At 37.9% G+C, this 13,360-nt stretch overlaps 1 protein-coding gene and 1 long non-coding RNA gene across 4 annotated transcripts; both read left to right on the top strand.

Annotated features, from left to right (window-relative positions):
- The first annotated feature begins 909 nt into the window (after positions 1–909).
- On the top strand, positions 910–5,185 carry LOC139976332 (uncharacterized). 3 transcript variants are annotated; one of them, XM_071985015.1, is made up of 2 exons: positions 910–1,074; positions 2,324–5,185. In XM_071985015.1, the coding sequence occupies exon 2, from the start codon at positions 2,349–2,351 to the stop codon at positions 3,768–3,770; it is 1,422 nt and encodes a 473-aa protein (XP_071841116.1). In that variant the 5' UTR covers positions 910–1,074; positions 2,324–2,348; the 3' UTR covers positions 3,771–5,185. The 3 variants fall into 3 exon arrangements, with proteins under 3 accessions (XP_071841116.1, XP_071841113.1, XP_071841114.1); XM_071985012.1 differs by lacking the exon at positions 910–1,074 and adding an exon at positions 1,115–1,519 and having other exon boundaries at positions 2,298–5,185; XM_071985013.1 differs by lacking the exon at positions 910–1,074 and adding an exon at positions 1,115–1,519.
- A 354-nt stretch (positions 5,186–5,539) lies between these two features.
- On the top strand, positions 5,540–11,685 carry LOC139976287 (uncharacterized). Its single transcript, XR_011796074.1, has 2 exons — positions 5,540–8,444; positions 9,902–11,685. It is a non-coding gene; the product is annotated as an uncharacterized lncRNA (long non-coding RNA).
- The last annotated feature ends 1,675 nt before the right edge of the window (positions 11,686–13,360 follow it).

The following is a 13,360-nucleotide window of genomic DNA, read 5'->3' on the forward strand; positions in this document are numbered from 1 at the left end:
AATTTCCTACGACTGACTTGGGTAAGGTTCTGACCTTTTGGGGAAATACCCAGATGCGAATTAAAGATTTTAAAAAGAAATGCAAAAATAGAGATTAAATGGTGCGTGCATTCTGAGGCTGTTTTAGACTAGGTCGGTTTAATATCAATATATATGGAAGGATGTTCTCACAACTAATAATAGGTTCAACATTTCCCTTGGCTGATTTAAAGGGTGTGAAGACTCGCGCAAAAAGAAACGTCTAATGCCGGTACTGTGACCTAGTTTCGAATGAGGTGTAACAGAAGTTTTAAACACCACCATCGATCCCAGAGAATACACACAGCTTGCTACCGTGGGTAATTAGACACTAGTGTACAGCCAGTACATACAGCTGCGGTCAATACCCACAGCACAGTATAAAAACGATACAGCGATGGACATGTCAGGTCCAGCTAAATATGACAAGGTATCACGTTTCATTACTGTCTGCATTTTGTAGCGACACGAACAAAACGTCACTTGCAAGCAACAGAAAGTTAACTTTTTTTTAGATAGCCGCACGCGGTTTGGGGCGAGTCTTCAATGCCTTTAAGTAGAGTCCATGTCCTATTATAATAGGACATTACTATTTGGGTTCAAGGCTCCCCAGCAATAACTAAAACAAAACAATATAGACGTCAAATGGTGCATTCTGATACATATTTAATTAAACCTTTAGCAACGTTTTGCTAATAAGTACTTTTAATGAGGTTGCAAAAGGGCGGGTGGGGGATACACCCGTGGAAGTGGTCCGACTCTTTCTCGGCTAAATGCAAAACAAAACCCGACTGAACAATTTATGATAATGGACTTGTCTTGACTATAAGTCACGCGCATACGATATCAGTTAATAGTGTCTGCAGTGAATATCATTAATCAAGTTGTGCATATTCTTGTATGGCATACACGATTTGTTGCTTCCCTTTCATGTTGTTAACAAGACAGGCATGTTTGGATTACGTTAAACAAAAGCCGTTAGTTTGTAATCCGCCGTGTTCGCTTAATTTCTACGAATTTCGGAGTACTATCGAAGACACCATAAACGCAACTAAGGTAACATTTTCATATACGTTATGTCTCACCATGGAGCTATTACCGACCGAAATTCGCTAGAATGGATGCAGACATTTGATAACCTCGAAGTCAAGGTTTCCATTGTTATGACGTAACTTTTCCGACCAATCATGAGCGACTATTTACACACAATTGCGAACCTGTTTGGGGAAAAAATTCCCTGCCCGGATGTCTAAGTCACGAGCGTATGTCAAGAGTTAGATATCAGCAAATAGTGCTAAGTGCCGCAGCAGTCACTTGAACAAGTTGTGTGGCTTTAATGATTTCTTATTGTATATCGTAGACATGCGTTCCTGTTCGTGTGGTAACATTACAGGCATGTTTGGGTGACGTTCATCATATGCCGTTAATTTATAATCGGCCGTGTAAGCGAAATTCCTACGAATTACGGAATACTGTCGGACGTACCATAAACGCAACTAAGGTAACATTTTCATATACGTTATGTCTCACGAAATCACACTTCTATACAGATTTGATCAATAGCTCGAGTATCAAGGGGTCGCAAAATATATTTTGCCTGCCGATGTTTAAAAATCGAAATGTTTGCAGTGTTAAGAGAACGTTGCGTACGTTCAGTGTCCATACATTAAACATAGATGACATCCCAGTTAATAAGGATAACGAAATATGTATTGTTTTTTGTTGCCAACTTTTCAGTGAGGTTTGGTCTATAAATGCTCAGTCGCACGTTGAAATATATCACGCAGCTATTGCAATGTCATGGCTAAAAATCCCACTTACTTACATCAGTGACATTAACATTGACATTGGGTGCCAACCGGTAATACATTATTCCTGCCGTGCAACCAATTCAGTACCGTTTTCAGTGTTACGAGAAAATACTTTGTTGTTGATGTTACTATGACATCTCCACTCGTCGTTGTTATGAGCATAACTTCATGTCACTCGTGTAGACAGAAGTCGCTGGGTGGCGAGTGTAAGGGGAGAGGAAGTTGGCTGGGCTTAGAATCCCCCCTCCATCATTTGACACATAGTCCATGCAAAGTTAGTAAACAAAATAATTCCATACAGTTAAACGGGGTAAATAGCCCCTCCCCTCCCTCAAAGATATGTGTTTAGACCAGGCACTCTCTTAGCAATATATTATCGATAATGAATCTTCGTAAGTTGAAGCCATAGAGCATTCGTTTCAATTGACAATAACTTCATCCCTATTTTTTTCCTCTTTTAATCTTCAGTCTTTCTTCGTACATCTCCTCCACAGGAAACAAATAATAGCAGGCGTTAAGATGACTTCAGTTTCAGTATTGCGGATCCTGGTGCTTGTCATTTACACAAATGTTTCATTTCTTGAAGCAAGTGCCGCATATAGGGAAATACAGTTTGAAAATATTACGAAAACATATTCAGTTTTGGAAGGCGCTGAGATTAGGTTTATATGTAACCCAATGGATATTAAGAAAATGTTAATTACTACCACATTATCGACGTTGGTTAACTCGGGGAATTTGGAGGAAGCATTATCAAAAGAATTTGACTTTGAATGCAATGAAACAAGTTGTGCACTAACCATTAAACAAATAGAGAGGAAACATGGGGACGAATATGATTGCAGTTATCCTAAAAAGTCTTTGACCATAAAAGTACTTAGCAGTCCATCACATGATTATCCTATGTGTAATTCAAGCTACACCTCTAATACATTCTTCCTCGATTCGTTTCAAGAACCATTCCATTTCAGTTGCCTGTCTGCAGAAGGATTTCCAGCAGTTAACATTTCATTATCTGTCAATCATGGAGATGATGAGATAAACAACATAAGTGACGAAAATTTAACGATTTATGAAACAAATGAGACTGTTTTACTTTCTTATTCATCATATCTGGATTCAACATTTAATAACAGTACCTTTGTATGTACTGTCACACAACAGTTACCTGCTCCCTATCACAGCTACAATAAATCTTGTTCCTTCGGACCATTGATGCTGCTACCGGTATTCTCGGTATCGATTCATCCATCTCACTATACAGTCACCACAAAGAGTACAGAAAACATTACTCTCATGTGTACCAGTAATGTGAGTGGAGTTGAATTAGAGTGGACCAATATTCCTCTCAACGATTTGAATTATAATATCACTCGGATCAATGATTCATCACAGCTGAAGATTTTCGATTATGGATCAAGTATCGATCTACCAATAATTATTCAGTGTAGTGGTTCGTATGGAGGAAGAACTGTCTCCCAATACGCCACAATCGGTTCCGCGAGTACAGACGAGCATATACATCTCCCTACATTAATAATAGCGGCATTGATAGTGTTCGTCATCTTGGTCATCATCGCCATAGTTCTTGTACTAATCGGAGTACTAAAAACCAGAAAAACAAAAAAACAGCAGCTTCCTGCGATGTCATTAACGGATACAGGACAGACACGCTCTCACTTATCTTCTCAGGGTAACACTCAGTCACCGCTTCCTGGCACTTACACGACTACAGTAAGTCCTGAAAGTATGAATATGCAACATCGCCGAATGAAAGAAGACTTATTGTACGCTCGATCGATAACTTTAAATCAACAAAATGAGAAAGAAACAGAACAATATTTTGATATCAATGAAGTTGCTTCATTTACATACGACAAGGAAGATTATCTCGTTCCGAATCAGCTTGAAACAGCGGTTTTGTACCATGATATTAGTTAGTTTAAGGAGCGTGCGTAAGGGCGGGGTAGGAATGGGGTGATGGGACGTTTGTGCATTCAGTGGAAAATAGAGCCATTTAATATATAGACCTATGTTATAGTATAAACATGCATCCAATGGCATCATTTCCCAGCCACCACAAACTTGTTGGCCCTATGTGGGTTTTATGTTGCGAATGTGGTGTTAATTGGGTTTGAGCTAACATTGTACTACTTTGTAAAGCATCATGTTTTTTTGCATTAAATATGACCTGGTTACATGTGGGCTGTAAATGGTTAAATTAATGTGGGTTAATTCTGGGACGAGTAATTGCCTTCGATGTGAGGTTTGACATGTGGACATGGGCAACTTATTGTAGGTAAACCAAGGGATTCCCTGTTGGGTTGCAATTAATGAGAGTTTATCAATCGGGGCCCATATGGCTTTGCAATTATGTAGGCTGTAGGCCTTGGCCTCATTCATATTAGCGTAGCTTAGATACGCAAAATTTAGGATAACGAGTGGGAGGAAAGGCCTACATAGCAATCACATCCACAGAGGCCCCATGCAGGTTGAAAAACGTGGGATTAAAAGTAGGGAGGGCTAACCATGGATTATATACTAGCGACGACGCGTATGGTAGTTGTATTAAATATGTGTGGACAGAACTACGTGAGCTAACATCAACGCTTTAGCCCAGACCTTGTCCAATTAATGTGGGTTGCATATTAGCTTCAAATAGGTACATTAAACTGGATTAAACTTAGGATGATTGACTGGTTCTCGCGAATGGTTTTACATGACTTTGGAATGTGCCAATTTTGTGCGGTTAAATGAAGGATTGCTCCGTTGTGTTGATGTGGGTAAATTATGAGCTTCAAAAGGACAATTAATATGATTATAACATGATTGTAATATGTCTCAGCTGGGCCATATGTTTGTTATGGAGGCTAAAAAGTGTACAATAGAGGTTATACTAAATTTAAACTGCTTCACCTTTTATGTGATTTGTGTAAAGTACTTCACCTAGCTATTGTCAAATTTCTTGCACAGAGAGAACAGAGAACCTACCCATTGTTCAGCTATATACACTACAATATGAAAGTGCATATCTATTGCTTATCATATCCAGGAAGTTAACGTGCAACTTCTGTCAATGGGATTTACACAACTTATCATATACATACTCAGTTATATTGATGATAAAGCATCCATTGTAGTTTAAAGTGCTGGAGTATAGTTTTCGGTTTCGACGCCGGGGGCTCGAGAATGTATACAGTCAATGATGACGTGTGTGTATTTAAATGCATGTGTATATCTGTGTTAGTGCGGACAGCAAGCTCGCAAAGAAGAAAAAATGTCATACTTACATGTTAAATATACCAATGTGGGTATATGTACTCTATTCCCTTCATATCATGATTATTAAAAAATAGCTCAACGTAACTTCACAACCTTGTCTGATTTACTTTACTTAGTGTTGTTGTGTTAATAGGTGATAGGTATAGTTTCATATGATTATTGGGTATCGTTTTCTTAATACGCATGGTTTGGAAGATCTTAAAACTTGGTCGCAGATAACAAATATTGTAGACATTACCTCAAAGAAAACAAAATTGATTAACATCATTCTGGACAGTTAGATGCCATGAAGAGAATATGTGCCGAATTGGTCGTGGTTTGTTATATCATGAAATGTAATGAACTCGTCGCTTAATTGGAATGAACTCCTTACAATGTCAGCATTTTTGCGAAGCTCATGTCCACTCAACTAGAAGATTTTTTCTTCACAAAATTGTATCTAATCAGCTTGGTATTTAGTGCTATTGTTACGGCTGTTTTCAGTCAAGGATAAACTGTTAATAAACAACTAAGCATTCAATTAAAGACACCATTTGAACACTTTGGGCCCATTATGCGTCAGGCAAACAAAACTTTAAAAGGGGGGCCCAATTTGGTCCATAAAAGTCTTGACCAGGTGGATTCTATGTGAGTTGCCTAATTCATACCTGTATAAGCTCTACAAAGAACCAAAAAATATCCTGCTTGGGACCATCAATATCCCAAATGGACTGCACATATGAAATTTGTGTAAGAACCTAATGTTTCCCTCTTTGATTTCCTGAATAAAGACCAATGTAAGTCCCAACATCCCATAAACTTGAACTCGTTTGGGGCCAACACAGGCCAGGGAGATAAACTGTATAGAACTTATCGAGTTTTCCGATGTGGGATGTCTAATTTGTAAGTCCCACAATAAACCCACTAATATTTTGTGTGGAAGCTAAATAGGACACATCTATATCCCAATAATATCCAAACTTTAAACCATTTCAGTACGCCCACATGGGTCCGAAATGGTTCTGACGGACAAAGAGGTGAAGGTACCACAAGGGGTTGCCCATATTGACCAATATATGTTGCCAGACCAAAGGGGCCTATCAATATCCTGCACCTGAGCCAACAACTTAGTGCGATAACCCATGTGATACCCATTTAGGACTCATGTCTACCCCACACAAGTTTGCTTAAATGGGACCCACTGTTATTCTACTTGGGATTGCCTTCTTGAGGCCAACAGGTGGACAAAATTTCATAGAACAAATTGGCCCACGTTGATCCCACTATGTTGCCCTTATACAAGCCGTATCAGGCCACTATAGGTGTGACGGCTGGGTTCAAGTCTGCGTTAATGATATTTTGTTTGGGGGAGTCCCCAAACTTCAAGAGACCCCTGGTATATACATTGATTGTTATGAACATCCCGAATGCAACTGCCAACTTCATATTTGTAATGAACATTGGCGTCTGAATTCACGCCATTTGTTGCAAATGTCCAAACCATTGCTTCGTACATTTTTTATACATATGGCATTCCGTAGATTGAATTAAGGATCGATCTAATATATACGTATATATTCCTAGATTTCTCCCTGAAAATATTCCCTCGAAAGTTGACTCAGAATCGTTCGCATAATGTATTTCTATCAATTAGATCATGGTATCCGAAAATGAAGTTATTTGGATACAATCATGGTTGGATGGTCGACCAACCGTGTTTGGTTTTGATTACAAATTTACTGTGAGATTTGGTCTATACATTTTTAGGGAAACGTTGAGATATTCCAAGACGATATTGGAAGGTTATGACTAAGAATCCCATTTCTACTAACAGCAATGACATAGTCGTTATCGCACGATCGAGAGTATAGGGTTGCCAATTGGCAATATATTCTTCCTGCTATGCAAACAATTCAGAAACCTTTCCAGTGTTGAGAGAAGATATTGTTTTGGTGATGGTATGAACTAGCCGGGCATAAATTCATGTCACTCATGTTGACTGAAGTCACTTGGTGGCTAGTCTAATGGATCAGGAAGTTAGCGAGGGCTTACAATCCCCCTCCTTAAAACATTTGACATAATTAACCACCTTACGTACAACATTTTGATATCTATCGGCATACAAAATATACAATTCACTTTCATAATTTTGAACAGACCAATTAGCCCGTTCAAAGGTTTGTGTTTAGGTCTATCACTCTCTTAGTGATATATTACTTAAAACGAAGTTATGTAAAATGAAACTAGTGTGTTTGAGACTTAACACGTAGCACCTCTCACCTACATGAATAGCAGAAAAAATAGCAGGTGTTAAAATGACTTCAGCTTCAGTATTTCGGGTTCTAGTGCTTTTCGCAAATGTAATATTTATGGAAGCAACTGTTGTAAATAGAACGATACAGTTTGAAGATATTATGAAAATATATGCAGTTTTTCAAGTCGACGGATTTAATCTTTCATATAGCCCAAATGATATTGCTAATATATACCTATGTTTACCTAAGGAGCATCACTGGCTACCTCAGGGAGACTCTCGGAATCGTTACCAAATGTATGTATGATATATGCAACTCAATGGATTGCCTAATTATTCCTATTATAAACAAGTACACCGGCTATAATTTCATTGGACAGTTAACCGCCTATTGAAAAACATCAACATGTGATTTGCGCCCTCTTTATTTGTTTTCCGCGGACGTCCATGGAAACAGTCTACTTGTTTTCAACCGCTACAAACCGTGCACATTTTCTTCTGTATTTTCTGTTTGTCATTATACTGTTTGTATATTCGGTGCACTAGGGTTATTGTGATTCTACTGTAAACTTCAATATGAAGTCGTTACTTATCTGCTACGGCATAAGACTTGTCAATATAGTGTCTACTGTACCCAGTATTAGTTTGTAAAAGACTTTCCCCACAATATCAAGTTTAATACTTGAAATTGATCTAGCTTAGAGATGTTATCTATTTTAAATGGTGATGGATGTGATTAGTATAAGAAGAAAATTAGATCCCTCAATGACTGCTGTTTACGACAAGTTCTTGTTAAACATCTAATGTACTTAATTTCATTCCGAGTGCTTACCCTTTTACTTTCATTGAAATGAAATCCAACCAAAGAAAAGTTTAATTGCGCCATCATTTTTTTTCTCATTTTCTTTTTTGCATTAAATGTGTCCGTTGATAAGGGGTATATTGCATCTACATTTATAAGTCTTCAAAATAATTTTATAGGGGATCTCCTAAACCGTTATATGCCGTTAATTTATCATCGTCGGTGTTAGCGAAATTCCTAAGAATTACGAAGTACTATCGGATACACCATTATACCGCAGCTAACGTTACATTTTCAGGTATATATGTAAGCATCACACATGACTGTCCTCCTCAGTGGAGTTCGATTTACATTCGTCTTTTATGTATAATTTTTTCCTGCATAGGCGTGTAGGCTATCACTGTGTTAAGCCTCAGATGATTTACCAGAAAACTGTAGTACTAATCGAATTTAATCAATTCTATATATTCGGTTATATGTGTCTTGTTGTGGAGATATAAATGTAGTACAATATTCGTATGACTATGGCATAAACCTATTTCTTTTCTATACTCAAATGGAATGATTTGATTCAGGATTGGTTGTTTGAATAAACGCTTCGGTGACTATGTATACTATTCTAGAGAGAAAAAGCATTAACAATTTCGTCAAACGTTGATGCAGTCCACCTAGCTTTTGGAATGTTATGTACCACACAATCATAATTCTATAAAGATTTGAGCAAAAGAACGACTAGGAAGGGGTTGCTACATATATTCTACCTGTTTAACCGAATTCGAACTGTTTGCAGTGTTTAGAGAACGTTGTGTTTAAAGTAGTCCCATAAGTTCAACTTCATTACATTTAACATATGATAACATCCCAGTACACTACTGTTTAGGTATAAAGAAATGTTTTTTCCTTCAATTTCTTACCCGACCGAATGCTATCCCCCGCCCGAATGACGATCAGAGGTGGAGAAATGGGGATAAGCACCCAACAGTGTATGTAGGCATGGATTGTCTCTGCGAAGGGTTGCTAATAATTTATGAAGTTCGATCCATTACATGTATATTTTTCAAAAAGTCTCACTGGACATATTTGCTTCAAAAGTTGCGAAAAGTTCAGTTTCAAGTTCAACCGTTTTTGGTTTTTATTGCAAAGTTTTCAGTGAGGCTTGGTCTATAAAATGTCCAGTCGCACGTTTAGTAGTTCACCGAGCCATTGGAATTTCATGGGTAAGAACCACACTACTACTTACATCATTGACATTGGGTGCCAACTGGTTATACATTATTAATTCCTGCCGTTCAGGCTTCAGCCAAATTGAGTACCGTTTTGCAGTGTTACTAGAAAATACTTTGTTGGTAATGTTACTATCAAACCGACTTGTCGTTGTTATGGGCATAAATTCATGTCACTCGTGTAGACAGAAGTCGCTTGATGGCGAGCATAAGGGGAGAGGAAGTTGGCTGGGTTCAGAACCACCCCCCCCCCCACCACACACACATCCTTTTTCATCATTTGCCATACTAACCCCTTACTTTCAACATTTGTATGTCTGTCCATGTAAAGTATACAAAATAATTTTATACAGTTGAACGGGGTAATTAGCATCATTCAAAGAAATGTGTTTAGACCAGTCACTCTTTCAGCAATCTATTACCGATAATGAATCATCGTAAGATGAAACCAGTGTGTTTAGGGCATGAAAAAAACCGTTTTAATTGACATTGTGCCCAATTATTTTTTCCATGTTTCTGATTAAATCCTCAGTCATTGATCGTACATCTCATCGACTTGAAACACATAATAGCAGGCGTTAAGATGACTTCAGTTTCACTTTTGCGGATTCTGGTGCTTGTCATTTACACCAACGTTTTATTTCTTGAAGCAAGTGCCGCATATAGGACATTACAGTTTGCAGATACTAAACAAAAATATTCAGTATTGGATCGTGATACGATTAGGTTTTTATGTAACCCACTGGATATTGAGAAAATGTTAATGTTTACCACAGAATCAACCCTGGTTTCTTTAGGGATATCGAATGTAGCATTACCAGATGAATATGACTTTGAATGCAATGAAACAAGTTGTGCACTAACCATTAAACAAATAGAGAGGAAAATGAGGACGAATATGAATGCCGGTTTCCTAAACGATCTTTGATAATACAAGTACTTAGCAGTCCATCACATGATTATCCTGTGTGTAATTCAAGCTACACCTCTACTACATTCTTCCTCGATTCGTTTCAAGAGCCGTTCTAGTTTAGTTGTCTGTGTGAAGAAGCAAATCCACCAGTTAACATTTCATTATCTGCCAATCATGGATATGGTGAGATAAACAACAAAACTGACAAACATTTAACGATTAGTAAAACAAATAAGACTGTATCACTTTTTTATTCATCCTGGATTCATCCTGGATTCATCTGGATTCATCGTTTAATAACAGAACCTTTGTCTGTACTGTCACACAACAGCTACCTGCTCCCTATCACAGCTACAATAAATCTTGTTCCTTCGGACCATTGATACTACCGGTATTCTCGGTATCGATTCATACATCTCACTATACAGTCACCACAAACAGTACAGAAAAAAATACTCTCATGTGTACCAGTAATGTGAGTGGAGTTGTATTAGAGTGGTATAATATTTCCCTCGACAATTGGGATTATAATATTACTCGGATCAATGATTCATTAGAGCTAAAGATTTTCGATTATGGATCAAGTATCGATCCACCAATAACTATTTGGTGTCATGGTTCGTATGGAGGAAGAACTGTCTCCCGATACGCCACAATCGGTTCCGCGAGTACAGACGAGCATGAACATCTCCCTACATCAATAATAGCGGCATTGATAGTGTTCGTCATTTTGGTCATCATCGCCATAGTTCTTGTACTAATCGGAGTACGTAAAAACAGGGAAAGAAAAACAAAAATACAGCAGCTTCCTGCGATGCCATTAACGGATACAGGACAGACACGCTCTCACTTATCTTCTCAGGGTAACACTCAGTCTCCGCTTCCTGGCACTTACACGACTACAGTAAGTCCTGAAAGTATGAATATGCAACATCGCCGAATGAAAGAAGACTTATTGTACGCTCGATCGATAACTTTAAATCAACAAATTGAGTAAGAAACAAAACAATATTTTGATATCAATGAAGTTGCTTCATTTACATACGACAAGGAAGATTATCTCGTTCCGAATCAGCTTGAAACAGCGGTTTTGTACCATGATATTAGTTAGTTGATTGGAGCGTGCGTAAGGGCGGGGTAGGAATGGGGTGATAAGACGTTTGTGCATTCAGACGTGGAAAATAGAGCTATTTAATATATAGACCTTTGTTATAGTATAAACATGCATCCAAAGGCATAATTTCCCCGCCACCACAAACTTGTTGGCCCTATGTGGATTTTATGTTGCGAATGTGGTGTTAATTGGGCTTGAGCTAACATTGTAGTACCTTGTAAAGCATCATGTCTTTTTGCATTAAATATGAGCTGGTTACATGTGGGCTGTAAATGGTTAAATTAATGTGGGTTAATTATGGGACGAGTGATTGCGTTCGATGTGAGGTTTGACATGTGGACATGGGCAACTTATTGTAGGTAAACCAAGGGATTACCTGTTGGGTTGCAATTAATGAGAGTTTATCAATCGGGGCCCATATGGCTTTGCAATTATGTAGGCTGTAGGCCTTGGCCTCATTCATATTAGCGTAGCTTATATACGCAATAATTTAGGATAACGAGTGGGAGGAAAGACCTACATAGCAATCACATCCACAGAGGCCCCATGCAGGTTGAAAAACGTGGGATTAAACTAGGAAGGGCTAACCATGGATTATATACTAGCGGCGACGCGTATGGTAGTTGTTATAAATATGTGTGGACAGAAATACGTGAGCTAACATCACCGCTTTAGCCTAGACCTTGTCCAATTAATGTGGGTTGCATGTTAGCTTCAAATAGTTACATTCAAGTGGATTAACCTTAGGATGACTGACTGGTTCTCGCGAATGGTTTTACATGACTTTGGAATGTGCCAGTTTTGTGCGGGTAAATCAAGGATTGCTCAGTTGTGTTGGTGTGGGTATAATATGAGCTGCACAAGGACAATTACTATGCATATAACATGATTGTAATATATCTAAGCTGAGCCACGTGTTTGTTATGGAGGCTACGAAGTGCACAATTGGTGTTATACTAATTATTAAATGCTCCACCTTTTATGTGATTTGTTTTAAAGTACTACACCTAGCTATTGTCAAATTTCTTACACAGAAAGAACAGAGAACCTACCCATTGTTCAGCTATATACACTGCAATATGAAAGAGCATATTTATTTCTTATCATATCCAGGAAGCCAACGTGCAACTTCTGTCAATTGGGATTTACACAACTGATCATATACATACTCAGTTACATTGCTGATGAAGCATCCATTGTAGTTTTAAATTGCTGGAGTATAGTTTTCGGTTTCGACGCCGGAGGCTCGAGAATTTATACAGTCAATGATGACGTGTGTGTATTTATATACGTGTGTATTATGTGTGTTAGTGACAGCTAGCTCGTAAACAAGAAATAGTGGCTTGTCATACCTACATAATTTATGCATTTTGATGAGCAGATATGCAATATTTGTTTTATAGTTCCCTTATGTGAATATTAATGAGTGGTCGGGGATTAATGTAAAGTTTTTAATTCATATTTTTCATACTTTATATGATTGTGTTAGTATGCGATATGTACATTGTCATTATTATAAAATTTAATCTTATTAGTATTCATGATTGGACGAAGTTACTATTTAAATGCTATGACTGTAAATATAACACTGTTGGTAGATGTGCTTTATTTCTTTCAAGTCATGACATGTCATTGACAGTTATTCAACGCCAGTTTATACGCATTTACACAACAGCAGAATCACTGTTGTCGAGTGGTACGGACTTCGTGAAGTGGTCTTTTTCTAGATAGATGGATAGATGTATATATGGATAGATAGATGGATAGATGGATAGAAATAGATAGATATATTTATATATTATGAAATTTAGATGTTTATGTGACCGGGTTTGAGGATGACTCATGGGGTAACGGTATACAGATATAGCGTCCTCTCTTGGCGCGAAGATGTGACCATATCATATATGTCAACGGATTAAACTCACTTCAGTATACAAGCCATATTTACGGAATTCGCTTCTACA

The sequence above is a fragment of the Apostichopus japonicus genome, chromosome 11, assembly GCF_037975245.1.
Source record: "Apostichopus japonicus isolate 1M-3 chromosome 11, ASM3797524v1, whole genome shotgun sequence".
NCBI lineage: Eukaryota > Metazoa > Echinodermata > Holothuroidea > Aspidochirotida > Stichopodidae > Apostichopus > Apostichopus japonicus.

Excerpts from the sequence above, each read along its gene's own strand:
- LOC139976332 (XM_071985012.1), top strand. The coding sequence starts at position 1,436 with ATGCCGTTAATTTATAATCGGCCGTGTAAGCGAAATTCCTACGAATTA. Across the intron at positions 1,520-2,297 it reads GTACCATAAACGCAACTAAG|TCTTTCTTCGTACATCTCCT; the intron begins GTAACATTTTCA and ends TTTAATCTTCAG.